General features: G+C 39.7%; 1 protein-coding gene across 1 annotated transcript; it reads left to right on the top strand.

The window, feature by feature from the left end:
* Nucleotides 1-1888: 1888 nt before the first annotated feature.
* Nucleotides 1889-9226, top strand: Trx2 (Thioredoxin 2). Its single transcript, XM_065231283.1, has 2 exons — nt 1889-2028; nt 8461-9226. The coding sequence occupies exons 1-2, from the start codon at nt 2005-2007 to the stop codon at nt 8788-8790; spliced, it is 354 nt and encodes a 117-aa protein (XP_065087355.1). The 5' UTR covers nt 1889-2004; the 3' UTR covers nt 8791-9226.
* The last annotated feature ends 10229 nt before the right edge of the window (nt 9227-19455 follow it).

Below are 19455 nucleotides of genomic sequence, written 5' to 3'. Positions count from 1 at the left end.
CGGTCTCTGTCAACCTGTCGTTAACCTGTTCTATACCAATGCCTTTATATAAGGTCTGAGCCAACAGGCTTATTGGTGTTAGTGAAATGTACAAATGTTTAGTGGTTTCGTATTTCTTTGCCATGGTTATCTTTTTACACGAAAGAGCTGTTCGCAGTGACGTAAATCTCACTGTTCGCAGCATGGAATGTTATGGTAGAGTGACGTCGTCACTTGAGTGCCCAGCAATGTTTACAATATTTTTGCTTCTAAGGCCGTTCGCAATGCTGTTGTATTTTATAAGGACTGTTTCAATTTGAAACTAGAACAGAAAGGCACCTCTCGCAATGCTGAGTTGCAGTTTCATTATTCGAGCACTATTTTGCACCAGATTTGCAACTGCTCGACTATTCTGTTTTATTTCTGAGCGAGTTTGAAACACGAATGGAACTCTGTTTCAAATTTCTTTGGATGTGTTGAAGATGTTTCGAAGAGCTCCACAAAAAAAACGGAGAACTTCATAGAGAACAGTAAAGTTTATGGAACTTGATGATTACAAACATGTTTTAGAACTGTGCGTTGCGCTGATCGTGTTGCAGTTTTATTTTTGACAGTTTCAAATTATAGAATTGACGAGTAGTTTGAAACAATTTTGAAACTCAGCATTGCGAACGGCCTAACACCAGGAAGCTGCCTGTTGCCCCATGCACGCTAACTGAAAAGTACCCATTAAATGAGTACCTTGTACTCATTTTTTGAAGTTATTCAAAAATGTCAAAAAATGGGTATTTTCGAAAACCGGAAAGCGGGTACTTTTTCCCCATTTTTGAACATATCTACTGCAATTAAAATGGGTAAAAATGTACATTAAATTATTGTCACGACATCTTTGGTGAACTGGAAGCGCAGAGTGTTTTATCATTTTTAACAACCAAAAGTTATGAACATTCTTGAATTTCACGTGCATCTATTACGTGACGATACGGCGTAGTATGAAATTGTGTTTCAACCGAGCCGACCGATGTTGATTGACGTGAAAATGTTTATTTAACAACAATGCTGCGGCTGCGAGTTTTATTGTTTCCGTCACTTTCCATAACAAATCTGAAGAACAGCACAGCATTCCTGGGGCATGATCCTCAGCATGATCTAATATCGATTCTAACGAGGAAAGAATTGTATCTGCAATTATGATGAAAACTGAATTTGTTCTAAATATGTGTTCCGTTTCAGGTTAGCGATGATTTTCAAAGAGTAAGAAATGAAGTTTACAGAAGGGTCCGAACCAGTTGAATGAGCAGCAAACCTCGTAAACCGATGCCCAGTGGATGCTATTGATTATTTGTGTGATATTGTGCTAATAATTATGTCCAATAAAGAGCATGAATTGTTTCTATAGGATTTCAGGTTTTCTTAAAGGGATACATGACAGGTGGGTACTTTTCATACATTTCGGAAAAAGCAAGAAGGGTAAAAAATACCCATTTTTGACTTTTCTTGAAAATGAGTAAAATTTTACTCATTAATGGGTACTTTGGAGATAGCGTGAGACCCAATGACGTTTATATAAGGATAGTTTCATGATTGCGTTCTGAGCGGGTTGGAAATTAAAAAAGCATAATTTAGATCATTGCACAATAAGAAATACAAAGCAAATGTTGAGTAGTTGAATGAATAATTCATTATCCTTCATTCTCATTCTTTTTATTTGTCCTTCCTTTTCTTCTTCGTATTTCTATCTAGCGTTGAATTTAATGTTTTCAACGTCAGTCGATTTTTAATACATTAATACAAACACAAATCAATACACCGTGCACCTATGAATATTGATCTTGAATCGCAAACTTTTCCGCTGTGTCATGTCATCTCGCCGTTTCGTCAGTCGTCGTAATTTTTCAACATTAGTCAAGTGTCAATCGACCGGTGAAGACGTGTGTGGGTTATTTTCCTTAAAGGGCCGTCTAGTGAAAGTGCTTTTCAACTTATCTACTATTATCTCAAACGCTAGTGGCACCCGAATCTAAAATGGTGTACGTCGTCAAGGATGCTGTAAGTATTCAAACTTTCTTAATCATCAAGTGGGTGAAAATATATTGTGTAATTTATGGGTGATTATGAACAAAAAGCTACATCGTGGCATGACGAATGCATTTTTTTTTATTCGGATAAGCTCATGCTCATGCACAATCTCCATGTCTCAATATTGTTGGCAAAGAGGGGAGCGGGGGGAGTCAATTGATATTGAGATTGTCCCATCGGATGCATAAGAATCTCTGAAAATTCAATTAGCTAGTTTATTTCAATCGTTAATTTGTACAAAGTCCCAAGGTTAACCAAACCGCAACAGTTTTCAATTTCGATGGGTTTCTCCCACGTCTTGGGTTCACACACACTTAAGATAAGCGTTCCCCCGCGCCCATTTAACGCGTCGTCTAACATCGAGGTCGTTCATTTCGATGACGGACGAATAACAGCGGACTTAGGTACAATGTGCAGAAGGCACATCAGAGTCTGCTGCTATGGCATCATCAGGCGGGACCGACGGGGCACACGGAATAATTGCTCTATGAAATGTGTGTGTTTGAACAGAGTGCATGGAATCAAACAACTACCTTCAACCCGCGCTTTGCATTAGATGCATTGTATATTTTTTTTTTATTGAACCGGGGTGTTGTTTGTCACGCTTGACGGTAGGAATTTCTACCCGGCTTACGGGTGCATGTCTATAAGTGATTGAGTTGTTGTCTTGTTGCTGCAGAAATGTGCGGTTAAACTACTGAATCTAACAGTTTCCTATGAAGTTAGTAATCAACACCCTAATTAGCATACATTCTGACACACACAACTAAACGATTCCTGATCGATTGAAGTTTCTTTTTTTTTGTAATTGTAATTCATTTAGTCTACGATACCCTGCTGGTAGAACCTTTTATCAGGTCAAGGTCAAGTTTTCCTCAAGTAGCGTAAAGTGGAGTTTGTAAAAGTTTGTTATTGTCAGTGCCTGCAAAACTAACAAACGGCGGTTCGTTCAAAGAATTTCTAGGATTGTAAAATTTATCAACATCCCTTCCTGGGCTAAGAGTATCTTTGGGCTTGCTACTCAATACAGATACTTTCAGTTTTGTCTGCCGCATCAGAGTTCGAACCTGTCGCCTGTAAAATTATATAACACGCCTTTCATTATAATCATTATAATCCTGCATGTCCTACATGATGGGATTTCGCATCTCATGCAAAAAAAATATTTCAAGTTTCACCCGACAACACGACACTCTTTACGATGTGAGGCCGTCGAATGAATCATAAAACTAAATTTGGTAAGTTGAAAAGTGTACCTACCTACCTACGTAGATTTGTGTCACATGCATCGGTTTTTTTTTCAATAAGGCTGCTGCAAATATTACTTTTATTTTATGTTCGACGTCACTCAAATAGCCCGGCGCGGGGGAAGAGAGGCAATCATTTAATAACAAGTGTCTATACAAAAATAATGTACTATAAAAATTAGGGAATAAACAAAAAATAGATGTAGATTTATGATAAAGCGCAGAGCAAGTGCCGATTTTGAACTTGGCTAAATTTTATTTAGCTCCTTCATTGTTTTGGGCGGGTGACGTAAAATGGAAATAACCTTTCGATCAGCGTAATTACGAACTTTTAAAATTTTAAGATTCTAAATTAGGAAAAGGAAAATATAAACGACATGAACGAACCCGCCTCGATGAGTCTCATCATCGCCAATTGGTTACCATAGCCAGTCGAACTCCAGACGAAACTAGAACCGCACTACCGTTCATACTGGCGACAACGCTCTGATGAGACAACGAAACCTCACCTCCAAGCTACTCCCCTGACCCTATTCTTCGACAATGTACCCCTCTAACCACGGGTAAGCCGCGAGTATTGAGCCTTCCAAATAAATGAACTAGTTAACAAAAAAAAAAACCTGACCAAGTTTTCAGTACCTACGTCAAACTAAAAAAAATGTGCTGAACTTAAAAAAGATACAATTATTAAAATAACCGGGTTTAGGTGATGCATAGACGGTAGCAATTTTGGATTCGCAGACATGAACCAGCCGATGGCTGAAAGTCTCTTTAATAAAGAAAGATAAGATAAGATTTTGGATTCTCCATATTTCTTCATGACGGGATTCTTATTTTTAGCCTCACCTCCGGGACATTTTTTTTTTGTTGCTAAGTCTGATTCCTCGAAAAATGTTCAATATATCAAAGTGCCAATTGAATCAGATTTTGACACCGAAGATTGTTTTTAAAGTAACTTTAATAATTTCGGGAAACATTGTTTATTCCAAATGAGCAATTGCAACCATGGAATGTGGTCCACGTTTATACGGATCTTCCAGCTGTTGAAATAATCAGACAGGACATCCAGTCCTCTCTCTGAAGTTTGGTGGTCAGAGTTCCAATGACCCAACCCTTATAGATATGGATGTGTCATCTGCGAACAGGGACAACGATCCATCATCAGGGTGAGACGGCATATCGGAGGTAAACAGATTGAAAAAGATGGGTCCAAGGATGCTTCCTTGTGGAACATCCGCACCGATGTGATGCCATTCAGAGAGACTCGGAAGGTCCTGTTCGAAAGATAGTTTTTTATGATCTTCCCAAGGAAGATTGGAAGACCGTATCGCTGTAATTTGTAGACCAGGCCATCATGCCAGACATTGTCGAACGATTTTTCAACGTCCAAGCATTCTTGGCAGATGTTTTAGATACAGACTTGTTCCGTCAGAAAATGTTTGTCACTCGAGTTGGCTGGTGAACAGTCGATCGACCGAAGTCAAACTGTTCCTCGAGCAATTAATTGTTTTCATAGGCAGATGCCAGGAGTCGGTGGTATACTGCCCTTAGATAACCCCGGTTGATGGGTCGGTAACTTAAATGTGAAGACGAATCTTTCCCAGACTTCCGGGTGGGGATGACTTTAGCTGACTTCCAGCACGAGGAAAGTAGCTAAGTCTAAGGCACAGATTAAAAATCAGTGCCAGTTAGTTGAAGAATCTGGAACTCAAGTGTTTGAGTTCCAGATTCAGAATTTGGTCGAAACCTGGGGCCTTCACGTTCTTAGATGATTTCATATAGGTCAACAGTTCATCGGCCGTAATCTCAAATTCCACAAGAAAATGGTTAGGAATTTGATGAAGGTTGGCTGCATTTTCAGCAATTTCAATATCGTATGAAATAACCATGTTCAGTCCGAGATTATGAGAGCTGACGAAGCATAGCGTTACGGAGTCTTATTATGTCTTTAGTGGGTCCATCAAGATTCAGAGTATTGCTCACCTGTCTGGAAACTGGTACATGTTGTTCCCTGGCTCGGGATATCGCCTCCTCTATGGAACTCAGGCACCGGTCAACGTCTTCGGGGTGTCCGGATGTTCCTCATAGTCGACAGCAGTGTCAACGCAGCGTTGGAACTGTTTCGCATCGGTAGTTGCGCCGGGAGGCTTATGACCTGTTAGCAGAGAAGCCTGCTTCGGCCACCATCATATAGGGCCTTATTACGGGTGTCACTACACGGTGATAAGGAAGTGATACTCAGAATAAGAGCCGTGATTGCCGTACAAATCAAATGGGAATCACTTCACCGTGACGACAAGTGACAAGTTTTCACCGTGAAGTGACATCCGTAATAAGCCCCATAGTGGTCCGAGCTCAGCTCCTGGTAGGCCACAGGTTGTGAGATGTTGCGGCTCATGTTGCTGATGAAGATGTCGATGCTTGCATGAACTTCCGTTTCGATTGTACCGTCTGGCAGCGATGGCCACTCCTCACCATTCTTACGAGCCGAAAATCGGGAAGGAAGACGTTCACCTCGGGCGTCTCGGAGCAATGTCTATACTACGCTCGTTGAGGAAATTAACGAACTCGATGCTCTTGCTATTGCTCTTAAGTGAGCAAGCATTCCAGTTGGCGATCTGGAAGGCTTCACGGTCCATGATTGTCGATGAAACGTGATGCAGCAAGAATCTGCTCGGTTTCTTGTCCTGCAGGAGCGCTTGATGATTATTGCTTCTGCCATGATGGTAATGAGTTCCTATGTTGTGAGCAGATCTTCGTTTTCATCATCCCGACGTCAGGATAGTCCCAGGGGAGGGTATGCAGCCGTTGCCGCATCGACGCGGATTAGCCGAAGGGTTTGGCACCTCAGCAGTTGACGGAAACAAGCGGTGGAAGAATCGGAATCGGACGCCGTTGGATAATGGCGGGGAAATTCTGCTCGTTGCGAGCCGGAACCTTCTTCCGACCTCGCTGTTTCTGCGTGGAGGCCCTTTTGCGGATATCCATGAATTCCGCACGTTTTTGGACAAGGCTTGCTGGCATTCACAATTAGCGCATTTTGAATCAGCGTCCTCCATCCTCTCGCATGCTTCGGGTGCGTGTTGCGTGCCACAATTATTGCAGCGATGAGCCATGTGGCAATGTTTGGTCCCGTGCCCAAACATGAGGCAGTTTGATCATTGGGCGACGGTGGCTAGATTGATAACGTTTCCAATAAGGTCCTTCAGACACGTTGAGTTTCGGTCGAGGTGGACCAAATACAGCTGGTCACGGTACTTATAGGATGTGTCGTGCCGATTCATTCAGACTTGGTTTGGTTTTAGACCGTTCTCCTTGAGTTCCTCCGACAACGTAGCGGTTTCCATGTCGGGCAGATCATGCAGGACCACTTTGAGCGGCTTGTCCGCCCCGATATCGTGGGAGAAATACTCCACTTTTGTCTACTTCAACAGCTCTTCGATGGCCTTGTAGCGGTTCTTTGCTGGAACCATCAGCTTGATACGTTCAGTGCGCATGGTGCCTTCACTCCCTTCCCGATGTAGAACTCTATGCTCAACAATTTCTTAATATAATCGCTCCTTCTAAAACTCGGTATAATGACCCATTCAGCCTAGCGTTCGTCTATGCAACCTTAAACAAATCCATGACTCTGCCCCTTTGTATATTCTGGTAACAGGCAAACATATATAACACTCACAATTCCCTTGCGTTTGACGTTTTCACACTACCGCCATCTGTTCAGCGTTTACCCACCACAGTGTACTCAACAGATGGCCGATATGTTTTAGCGACGATGTTTTACAGTGAGAAATATTCAATGTGTTATGTCTGTTTGTCTGTGTTCTGGTGCTTTACAGTCATAAGAGGAATCGAGTCTAAAAAATGTTATTCAAATTGAATCTAAGTACCTCGAAATTAACGTGATATTGCAATCATTATTTTTACTAAATATTAAAAACCGGGAATAATTTGAGATTAGAACCGGGAATTTTAAAATGAAAATTCAGGCCACCCTGAAGGATATTTCCAAAGGAATTCTAAGGAGAATTTCAATTCTTAGGCAGCATTCCAATTGTCCAATTGTAGGACTCCAAATCTGTAGTTTTACCTCACTTATCCTTGTCCAATAAAAAAAAAACAAGCTGCCCTCGTATTTGATTTGCAGTTAGGTCCATAAACTATGTACCTAGGCAGAGAATTTAATTACACTCTTTCTCTGTCTGCGTAGAGCCCTTCATAATTTTTTTTTTTAATTTGCAGACATTTAATTGCCATTCCTACCATCTTGATCATAGGCTCAATAATCAAATCCAACTAACAACAATCCTTAACAAAAGACCAACCGGTAGACCAACTAAAAGTCCAATCGTACTTGCAACGATACTAGATGGTGGGTAAACAATTTCTAAAAGCCTTTCTGTTTGATCAAGTTCTCCCTATTCCTCATATTTGCACTATCGCTGGAGAGGGCGGTGTTTCTATCCTATACCAACTATCACCGCCAGGTGCTAATTGCATAACTTCAATGCAAACAGCAAACCTTCAAGCAAAAAAACATTTTTCGCCCATACACTTCCACCTCATAAGCATTGTCGATTAAGTACCGGAAGTAGCAATTCTCGTGTGCCGTCCGAGAGGTTGCAGTGCGTTTGATAGGTAAGTGGTTAAAATCGAGCTGCTGCATTAGTTCTATGAAACGCTTGTAAGCCCATAAATCCAGTGCACAACAAACACGTGGATGATGTCATTTGGTGCCTACAACATGAGCCACAGCAACAAAAGCAGACGAAAGAAAGAACAAATCGCCAAGTCATGGTGACGGATGACCAGCACAAAACAGTTTCGATTGGGCAGTCTCCTTGTTTTCTTTAATCCTTCAGCCTATCTGAATTCCACGTTAGTAGTTTCCAATGAAACTGAGCGGTCACTCGATGTGTCAGAAATGTATATGTATGAGTGCGATGCACACAAATATATGGTCATTCGTCCTTGGCGTCTCGCGATTGTTGTATTGGCTAAGGTCCAGTGTGAGGTTGATTTGCAATTCCTACATGCATGTCCCCATTACTACTAAATTGGTCTCGCGTAACTCTCAATCGATAAAGCATTTGGTATATAGTATGTGTGTGCCGATTGACCTACTAAGCGACTGTTCTCCCGATTGTCTTTCCAGGCAGACTTTGACAGCCGGCTGGATGCCGCCGCCGACAAGCTGGTCGTGGTAGACTTTTTCGCCACCTGGTGCGGTCCATGCAAGGTGATTGCTCCCAAGCTGGAAGAGTTCCAGAACAAGTACGCCGACAAGCTCGTGATCATCAAGGTGGACGTGGACGAGTGCGAAGATCTGGCCGCCAAGTACAACATTTCCAGCATGCCCACCTTCCTGTTCATTAAGAACAAGAACGTAGTCGATCAGTTCTCCGGAGCCAATGCCGATAAACTGGAGTCCTACTTCAAGAAGCACACCGGAGGAACTGGGTCCGACAGCACCGTTCCTATTTAAATTTATTTATTTATCACAACGCGAGTAGCAGATGTATTACACACACACATACACACAGAATTGCCTTCTAGATAACAATTGCTAGGTAACAATGATCCAGTCCGGAGAGTAATCTAATTTGATTCTATTTTGTTTTCTATTAGTTAACTGTAGCTTAAAGTTTGTTTGTTGAGATTTATAAAAAAAAAGCATCAAGTGCAGTAATCCACATAGCCTACCGCTTATCGATACACGACCCATTGCGTGTTTGTCATCTCCGTGGGACACATGATTTGATAGCATGCGGCTATCATTGATTTTAATTGCAGGGGCACAATTACACATAGGCGACCGCTAGTCGGTGCAGTAGCATTGTGCGGAAGAAAAACGCATTACACTGATCGGAGATTGATACCACAAAATCGGAAGGGAAATAAACTACAATTCCGTGTTAAAATTGCTGAGAGTTTGTTCATTCGCTAACAAGATATCACAAGTTCCTTAACATTCTTGTCAAGTGAGTCACTATCGCTAGTTGCTCTTCTTCGCTCTGTTTGTGATTCAGAAGCGAAAAGTTAAACAGTCAATTGGCAGCATTTAGCTAAGCTCATTTACAAAAATCATTAATGTTTCTGCAATACACAAATCCCCCGAAGAGCGCGGTGAGTGGTGCCGTTTACCCGTGCTGTTTTCGCTTATTCTTGGATGTTTTCAAACCAATCGAGCAGGAGACGAACCAGCCCAGGGCTGAAAGTCTTCTTAATAAAGATATAAAAAAACAATCGAGCTGATTTTGTTATGTACCATGTGGTGCCTGTTTACTTCCATTAACCGCTCATTTTTTTCAAAATTTGCTGAAAAAGTCCACACATTGCACTGATTATTGTCGAAAAAATAATTTTTGTTTACATCCATATGAGCGGTGAATGGAGAACCAACCTCAGTTGGTTTACCGTTTATTTAAACGTTCATTCAAACAAATGGTTAGAAAATGTTTTTTAATAGTTAATATTTCCATTAAACTGAGGTAAATGAACGTAAGAATTCTATAATAATCCATTATTCTCATTCAAAATTCACGTAAAAGATACGTGAAAACATTTAAAACGAAACGGAATACCACGTAAAAGTTCCCAGTTTTCCAGTAGTATTCACCCCGATTTCACGTAAGCAGTACGTGGAAATCAGGTCTTATTTACCTGAATAATTACGTAGATAATCGAAGCTGAGTTTTGATCGGCTACGTGCAAATCCGGTAAAAGTTATGTGAAAAATAGGGTGGACGAAAACCACATATATTTTCACGTAAATCGGACGTGACGATTTTTCAGAGTGTATCACAGGCCGGATCATTTCATATTGGTCACCGTCAAGCAATAAATAAATCATTTTGTTCGATCATTTTCCACAAAGATGGCGCTGTTCCGCTGGTAAGAAGTGATAAAAATCCCCATATAGAAATTGAGAGAAGTGGGAATAATTCGCTTTCGGTGCATATTCAGGTAAAAAAAAAGTGAACGACAACCTAAAGAAATCAATCCGGGACTTTGTCGTTCAGTTTTTCCCCGAAAAATTATTGTTAAACAAGCTACAATTAAATAAAACTGATTTTTCCCCATACAGTTTTACCTGCTTTACTACCAGTTCCCAGAGAGCCAAAAAATTCAAATTTGAGAGAGAAAATTTGCTCTCACGACCTGAAACTCTCAACATGCCATATATTTTGTTGACACTCGATTTGTGATTTTCCTTTCACAGATTACAAAATACAATACCTGACACTATAAAACATGTTTGGTACCTCTATAGGGGAAACGCTCCTATAGTTGCGGTACGTTAGAAGCGTTAGGTTCCTATAGTTGTGTATGGAGTCTCCATACACAACTACAGGAACCTAACGCTTCTAACGTACCGCAACTATAGGAGCGTTTACCCTGAATGCATTTGCTTTAACATTTGAAGTCCCTCCTTTTTCACAGAGGACACTGCAGTGCAAAATATGTCTGGTACACAGCAAAAAAATTTAATATCGATCAACGTAATTCAAGCTGATGTATGAAATAATGATGTAATAGCAAAAAGCAGATACAATATTACATCAATGGATATAATTTTGTTCGCAAAATCGATGCACATTGTACAATGTGATATTACACAACCGATGGATTGACCTGGTTGCAGCAGTTTCGATGTAATATTCAACAACTTTTTTTTTTGTACCTCTATATATGCATTTAGATTATTATTCGAAGTCCCTCCTTTTTTACACATTCTGCACACAAAATAGCTCACCCCTCACAGAATTTCCCGCCGATTTTTATGTATGAGACGGGGCATAAAGTATCTTTTGCGCAGAATATGTAAAAAAGGAGGGACTTCAAATGTTAAAGCAAATGCATAGAGGTACCAGACATGTTTTGTAGTGACGGTACTCTATTTTGTAATCTGTGAAAGGGAAATCTCAAATCGAGTATCATCAAAATACATGGCATGTTGAGAGATTGAGGTCGTGAGAGCAAATCTTCTCTCTCAAATTTGAATTTTTTGGCTCTCTTGGGACTGGCAGTAAAGCAGGTAAAACTGTTTGGCGAAAACTCCTTTTTATTTAATTGTAGCTTGTTTAACAATAATTTCCGGGGAAAAAAACTGAACGACAAAGTCCTCGACTAACCTGAGAAGTTATCGGGGACGATTCCTGGAACAGGATTGAACAAGTGTGGGTGGCTATTCAACTTGGTGATCTTCAATTGCTTCTCTGTGCAGTGTACATCCCTCCAGATCGAACCCGTGACTTGGAGCTTATTGACGCACATTGTCGATCAGTCTTGGCCGCTTCAGACAAAGCAGGCCCTTCCGACGAAGTTATTTTTCTTGGCGATTTTAACCTACCGGAATGCATGGACTCCAACCCATAGTGCTTTATTTTGTCCTGATCACGAGCGTTCATCTTTCCACGTAGGAACCATCTAGCTCCTGGACAGTTATAGCAAAGATGAATACTAAGATGAAACCAAAGATGAATACTAAGATGAAACTGTCGGAAGAAAAACTTTCTATTTTAGCGTCCTCTTTCACGGTCCCTTTCATCCAATGAATACCCCCCGTATTCAAGGTAATTTTGTGGTTTTGCTGCCCCCTCAGTAGAGATGAAATTTTGCGCTCATTTGTATCAAAACAATCACACCAAAACCAGAGATGTCCCATTTTTTAATTACTCGATTAACAACTAATCGATTATTTTTTGTTCGCTGTGCTGCCATTTTTCCACCAATGAGAGTGCAGCACATGTTTGAAACGATCGGTGATGACCCTCTGGAGATGTTGATGCTTATATCGGCATGATATAACCGATTACAAATATTCTACTTTTCGGTACGTTAATCGATTAATCGATTATTCGAATAAAAATCGGCCATCCCTAGATGAATGTGAAACGTCATTTCAAATATAAGGACCATACATAAATAATGATACAATTTGAAAGGGACCGGGGCTAATCACAAATTACGTCTCCACGGTAACTGAAATAGACTCGAGTGTTCACCGGTTGATGAAACTGTCGACTTTCTATTTTAGTGTCCTCTTTCACGGTCCCTTTCATCCAATGAATACCCCCCGTATTCAAGGTAATTTTGTGGTTTTGCTGCCCCCTGGACAGAGATGAAATTTTGCGCTCATTTTTATCAAAACAAACACACCAAAATCAGAGGTGTCCCATTTTTTAATTACCCGATTAACAACTAATCGATTTTTTTTTATCGCTGTGCTGCCATATTTCCGTCAATGAGAGTGCAGCACATGTTTGAAACGATCGGTGAGGATCCTCTGGAGATGTTAATCCTTATATCGGCACGATATAACCGACTACAAATATTTTACTTTTCGGTTCGTTAATCGATTAATCAATTATTCGTAAGAAAATCGGCCATCACTAGATGCATGTTAAACGTCATTTCAAATATAAGGACCGTACATAAATAATGATACAATTTGAAAGGGACCGGTGCTAATCACAAATTACGTCCCCACGGTAACTGAAATAAACACGAGTGTTCACCGGTTGCCCGAACCTTTAGTCAAGGAAGTGTATTATCACCCTGCTTTAGTTATCGTGATCGAAAATAATATTGTCCATGATTTTACCACTTCAAACGCTGTGTTATGACTTCCGTAGAGTTGACTACCGCAATATTGTCCATGTGCTGTCTAATCTAGATTGGGAGCATATTCTAGATCCTGTAGACGTCAACATTGCTGCACAAACCTTTTCTCACATCTTGGCATTTGTCATTTACAGACACTTTTCCAAAAAGATCATCCATATCGACTCTCGCGTCCCTTGGATGACGAAAGATCTTCGCTCGTTGAAAAGAACTAAGAAGGCTGCTCTCAGAAGATTTACTAAACTCCGCACACTACCGCTGAAATGCTGCTATGTCAGACTCAACCACGAGTATAATTGGTTAAGTCGTCTCTGTTTTCAACGCTATCAAAGGAAGATTCAACGGTGGCTAAAATCACCCCCGAAATCCTTCTGGAGCTTCGTAAATGAGCAACGCAGGGAAGTCGGCTTACCCTCTTCCATGATTTTTAATGGTGTAACTGCTGGCAATCAACAAGACATTTGCAACCTGTTCTCAGCCAAATTTGCTAGTGTGTTTGAAGACGAGCAACTCTCCGCTAATATCATTACTTCCGCGGCCAGTAATGTTCCTTTGGTCCAAACCAAACGCTCAGCATGGTCGAAGCCACAACAGATACGATTTATAGAGCAGCATCTTAACTTAAGACCTCAGCTAAGGCTGGACCCGATGGTGTTCCGTCGATTATTCTTAAAAAGAACATCACTTGTCTTTTAGATCCACTGCGCCGCATATTCCAGCTCTTTCTTTCCAGCGGCATCTTTCCGTCTTGCTAGAAGACTGCGGATATGTTTCCTGTTCATAAAAAGGGAAGCAAACGCGACGTAAACAACTACCGGGGAATCACGTCGTCGAGTGCTGTATCAAAACTTTTTGAATTGGTTGTCATAGAGTCCCTAAATGCGCATTGCAAGTAATATATAAGTACAGATCAACACGGATTCATAAGTGGGCGTTCCACAACTACGAACCTGCTGTGCCTAACGTCTTACATCACAGACAGTTTGATTGCTCGGACCAAAACGGACGTTATTTACACAGATCTTACGGCAGTCTTCGATAAGCTGAACCACGAAATTGCGATCGCTGAGCTTGATAGGCTAGGGATCGGTGGAAATCTTTTGAGATGGTTTTGTTCATACCTCACGGAGCGCCAACTAAAGCAACAATTCATCGTCATCAAAGGTAATTACACTGGTACAGGTAAATTAACTCAACTCTAAATGACCCTGTTTTGAAAACATTTCATTAATCAAACATTATTATATGCTGGGTTTGGGAAGGGGGTCAGCCTAAGGGTTTCAAAGGATTTGTAGACTGGACAAGGGTTCGTGGATTTGCCAGTCCATTGTCACGTGTTGATAGATGTACATCTTGTCGTTTGTCTTCCAAAGGTCTTCAATGAAGTTGATTCACCCTGCTGCAACAAACCATCAGGCAGAACTTTACAACCAGTGAAGTATCTGCAGTCATAGGTAATCCTTGCACTGATGGTGGGTTCTATTCACATCACATCACCTCACGGAGCGCCAACTGACAGTAACTTTGGGTAGCTGTCGCTCAGCAAGCTTTTGCGCAAAGGCCGGTATACCTCAGGGTAGCCATCTGGGACCATTGGTATTTCTTCTTTACTTCGACGACGTTCACCATGTTATCACAGGGCCACGATTATCGTTTGCAGACGATCTGAAAGTTTTTCTGCGCGACTGCCGTTCTCTCCAAAATCAGATTGACATCTTTGCTGACTGGTTTAGTTTAAACCGACTGGTGGTCAACCCAGCTACTTTTTCGCGCAAGAAACAACCGATTATTTTCAACTACAAACTACTATCGAACGGGTGCATTGCGTGAAAGACTTAGACGTTGTTCTGGACTCAAACCTGACATACTCACACCATATATCGTATGTCGTCGACAAAGCGTCCAGAACTCCTGGCTTTGTCTTCAAGATTACTAAGAACTTTACAGACATTTACTGCTTGAAATCGCTCTATTGCTCTCTCGTACGATCTACGTTGGAATACTGCCCTGCAGTCTGGAGCCCGAACTACAATAATGGGGCCAAGTGAATTGAATCTGTGCAACGGCCTCGGAGATACCCACTTCGTCTTCCAAGCTACGAGAACCGCTGCCAATTAAATCAATGTCGAGCCCTTACGTATCCGAAGAGATGTTTTCAGAGCCGATACTCTGCAAGGAAGAATCGACTGCGAAGCAATGCTGCAACAAGTGAACATTAATGTTCAACCTCGATCACTACGCAACAGTCTTATGCTAAGACTTCCACTTCTTCGAACTAATTATAGCTTAGGGAGCGCTATTTACGGCTTGCAGCGAGTGTTCAACCGAGTGTTGTTTTAAACAGATTTGCAGATGAGACAGTTACTGTTATGCCGCAATTTATAAGATATACAGCTCTTGTCATTCGGTTTAACTGAGGTGATATAAAAGGTATCGTAAGCCTTATGCAGCGCATAGTTAAACCGATCGCCAACAATCATTCAAAAGCGCTCCATGCATTTTTTAAAGCTTTTAACCAAATGGCAATACAACTACAGTTATGTTGAACTCTGGATGCTATTATTCAATGTTTGATCAACTCAGTGCTATAACATCTATAACAAGCTATACATCATGATGGTTATTGCTTTTTAAATTGGCTTATTTAAGCACACGATTGGCACATGGTCTCAGATCTCATTATCAAGAAGCTGTGAAGATTTCATAATTTAATTTTATGCACACTTTCCTGACGCAAGCACTGAGTTTTATTTTCAAATGCATACATTACGTAGATCTAGAGATTTAAGGATGAGAATATGCGAAGTGGTTAAACAAATCGCGTGTGAAAAGTCATGCATAAGTCGTTTACTCAATCATCTTTGTCAAATGTCTATGTTGGTGTTGGTGTGAACATGTTCGAGAGACACAACCCATTACAACTCACAAATACTGACTAGGTGGTTTTCCTGTCAAAATATTATCAAGCATTGCTAATTGCAATTGCTAATTGCTAATTGCATTGCATTGCTAAGGATTATGGGCATGAAGCATTAGGAATGTTGATTGAGGGTATAGCATTAGCAATGCTGATGAATGGCTTCTCAGCATTAGCAGTACTGTCTAAGGGCTTATTAACACTAGTAATGCTGAAATACTAATATATACTAATATAAAACAGCAAAAAAGGTTATCTTCCATTTAATTCCACTTAATTAATTTGGTATCCATGACAGATAGGGTAGAGAACTACTTCGGCTTAATCGCCCATTTTAAGCCTATCGAGCAGAAAACTTCAAATAAATCCATGATTTCAGAGTTAACAAGTCAATTATGCGTTTGATACGATACTTTAGTTAATAAGCTATGGAACGAAGTCAATGAGAACGCGTGATATTAAGGTTTGCATCCATTATTCCCATAAACAAAAGAAGCGCTCCGACCGAATCATGTTTTATCTTCATCCGATAAGCCGAAGTGAATTCATTGACGTTTCAATGGCGTTTCAATGCGTTAGGCCGAGTTTAGAATCCGTAGGCCGAGTTTGGCGTCAAGAAGCAGTGTTAGACTTTTGACAATATCTCAACGATTGGTTTCTCTTTATCAAATCTTACGGTACGTGCGGAAAGGTAAATACATTAGAAAGCCATGAGTAATAATAACATTCCGTTTGGTGCTAAACTGCGCTAGATTAAGAACGACTAAGTGCGGGTTGTGCTTAATAGGCCGGAAATGGGGTAGTTAACCCTACGTATTTCGACTACAATGTGCAGTCTTCATCAGTGTCATTCCCACTAAAGAACTTATCAAAATCTAACCCCCTTAAGTACTCATTCCATAGGTAAAAAAGTCAAGATCACAGATATAAAAATAAATGCGTTGCCCAAATACCAACTTTACTGTTTCAATACATTATATGTAGAACAAAATCCGACAAACAAACCTTACAAACGTATTTAATGTCAAGAGACAACTGGATTTGCTTTTGCTTCTTGTATTCCTAAATCATCACTTTTTAACAGTAATTGTAAAATTCGTTGGTAGCGTGCGTCGCCGAGCCAAAACAGTCAATGAATCACAAATATCAACTGGTATGGTGAGCAAAATCTGCCATCTCTTTTATTCTTTTACTTTTCAAAACAACAGCAAATGTGACGTCACACATGCACGTGTATAAGAATGTTGTACACAGAGAAAAAAAATACTCTAAATTTAAGTTCTTTTTACTTAATTTTAGCTTATTTTGAGCTTTGCACTTATAACGAATATACGTTGTATACGAGTACCCCGAATACAACGTATGACTCGTCTAATTTTGCATAGCATTTGCAATGTTATTTAAAATTAAACGAACTATACGTTGTATTCGGGGTACTCGTATACAACTTATATTCGTTATAAATCAGGTAACACAGTAGTACAAATACAAAGTCAAAACTTAAAAAGCATTTTTTTTTATCACGAGATTTAAAACGATAAATATCTTATGCAAGGTCCATTTACCGAACCATCGGAATAAAGTGAAAACGTAAAAAAGTAACAAATGAAAAAAAATGTCGAACATAGGCATGTGGCCCAGATCGCGATATTTCACGAAGTTCACCAAGGGAAAAATCCGAGGGGGACGACTCTATCTACGATGCAGAAAAGATTGTGTTTTGCTGTGGCTAGCTGCACGCACGCTGAGTAGATAAAACAAAGATTTGTGTCGATTTTGAAGATTTCCTGCAAAAAGATGAAGCACGATGCAAGTAGATGCGAGAAATGAAAGATGATTTTCCAAGATTGATTCGCTAGTGTGAGATTTTTTGGGCATAGAATTGAGATTTAGATGTGTCGCCCCCCTCGGAAAAATCAAGGTTGCAAAGACTCATTTCAGCTAAAATAATGTTTTTCGGAATAATAAAACCAAAAGACGGTATGATGGCATGTTTTACTTGTAACTTACAAGAAGAGGTTACAAAGTATGCGTTGGAAACATAAAACCTGTAAATTTTGCTTTCTATGAGTCACAATCAGCGATTTGCTGATCGCTGAGTGAGTGAGTGAGTGAGTGAGTGAGTTTGTGAAAAATCGCTGATTGTGACTCTAATGAAGTGAAATAAACAGGTTTAATATGTCAAACACATTCTTTGCAACCTCTTCTTGTATCCTACACACAAAAAACGAAAATTGTATCGGTAAAAATATTAACCTTTCAATTTAAAAGTACCCCAAAATTTGTTACTTGAACTATGAAAATATTTGAAGCAACAAGGTTATTTTCAATCCAAAAGTAGATGTTTTGATTTTAACTTGTAGTTTTAAAAGTGCAGATTTTCAAATCAAAAATTGTTTTACTGTCAAAACAACTTCTTCGGGGGTAGGTTTCTACTCATTTCTGGTTAGTTTTTGAATAACGTGAGTAAATAAAAATAAAAACGCGCAAAATGAGAATTGAAAAGCTTGCTTTATTAATTTCTATTCGACCAGTTTTCAAAACAAATCCCTGCTGCATTCACCGGATCATCCGTGAGCTAGACCGGCTGAAAATATAAATAAAATACGGTGATACGACAGGATCAATATGGCAAGTTTATCTACGATAATGCCTCGTTCAGACTAGGGAATTTTTTTTACGATAATAGAATCGCTTTCTTTTCGGAAATTTCAACATCAGTCAAAAGTAAGATCATCGTTCCGGATTGGGTCACACCGGACTCTGAGCCAGATGGCTGAAACGGTAGCACCACAGTTTAAGGTTGAAGCAGGGGAAGTGGATTGCATGGACGGCTCAACAGATGCTGACGAGGATGGCGGACAATTCCACAATTCAATATTTTTAAATTTTTTTTTGTTAGTTTTACATTTAAAATATATATATATATATACGTAAAAATCAAAACAATGAACTTTATGTTTAAAAAGAAATAAAATTTTATTTGATTAACTACGCTCTCATTTTGAAATAAGATTAAATTTATTTTGGCCTAACCTACTCTTAATTTGACAGTTCTACAAATTCATTTCAAAAGTAGAAACTTTTAATTTGACATTTATAACATTTAATTATAAAAGTTGTGACTTTTAAAATCAAAGGAGTCAGCATTTTTATTTTAACTGTTCATGTCTTTTGCAATTGAAAGTTTCTGACTTTCTACCAAAAAGAACCAATGCAAACTTTTAATTCTACCAACGGTTTTTTTAATTCTATTAACGTTTATTTTTTGTGTGTACCAATTCAAAATTTGATCATGGCATCTAATTATTTCATAATTTAGAAAAACATTGTTTTAGCTGAAATGAGTCTTTGCAACCTTGGGAAAAATTCGCGAGTCATAGTGAGTTTTGGTGAACTTTTCCAACATGATGTGGGAAAGGCTAGAAAAAGGGAAAATTATTTATCTTTATTAGGGAGGCTTTCAGCCTTGGGCTGGTTCGCCTTTAAAAAGGGGAAAATCTATTATTCCACATAAAAATAAATAAGAAACGATCAGAACTTACCGAACATGTGTTATTATTTAGTCTTATCACAGACAAACAGACGTAACACTTCATTGTGTAT

The sequence above is a fragment of the Ochlerotatus camptorhynchus genome, unplaced genomic scaffold (genome assembly GCF_037179485.1).
Source record: "Ochlerotatus camptorhynchus isolate MF236.1 unplaced genomic scaffold, CSIRO-AGI_Acam_v1.1 ptg000349l, whole genome shotgun sequence".
Lineage (NCBI taxonomy): Eukaryota > Metazoa > Arthropoda > Insecta > Diptera > Culicidae > Ochlerotatus > Ochlerotatus camptorhynchus.
Note: the sequence above shows the minus strand (reverse complement) of the source record. Positions and strands in the feature narration are given on the sequence as shown.

Bases quoted from the DNA above. Each gene is read 5' to 3' on its own strand.
- Trx2 (XM_065231283.1), top strand. From the start codon at position 2,005: ATGGTGTACGTCGTCAAGGATGCT. The intron at 2,029-8,460 runs GTAAGTATTCAA...TTGTCTTTCCAG, and splicing joins TGTACGTCGTCAAGGATGCT to GCAGACTTTGACAGCCGGCT.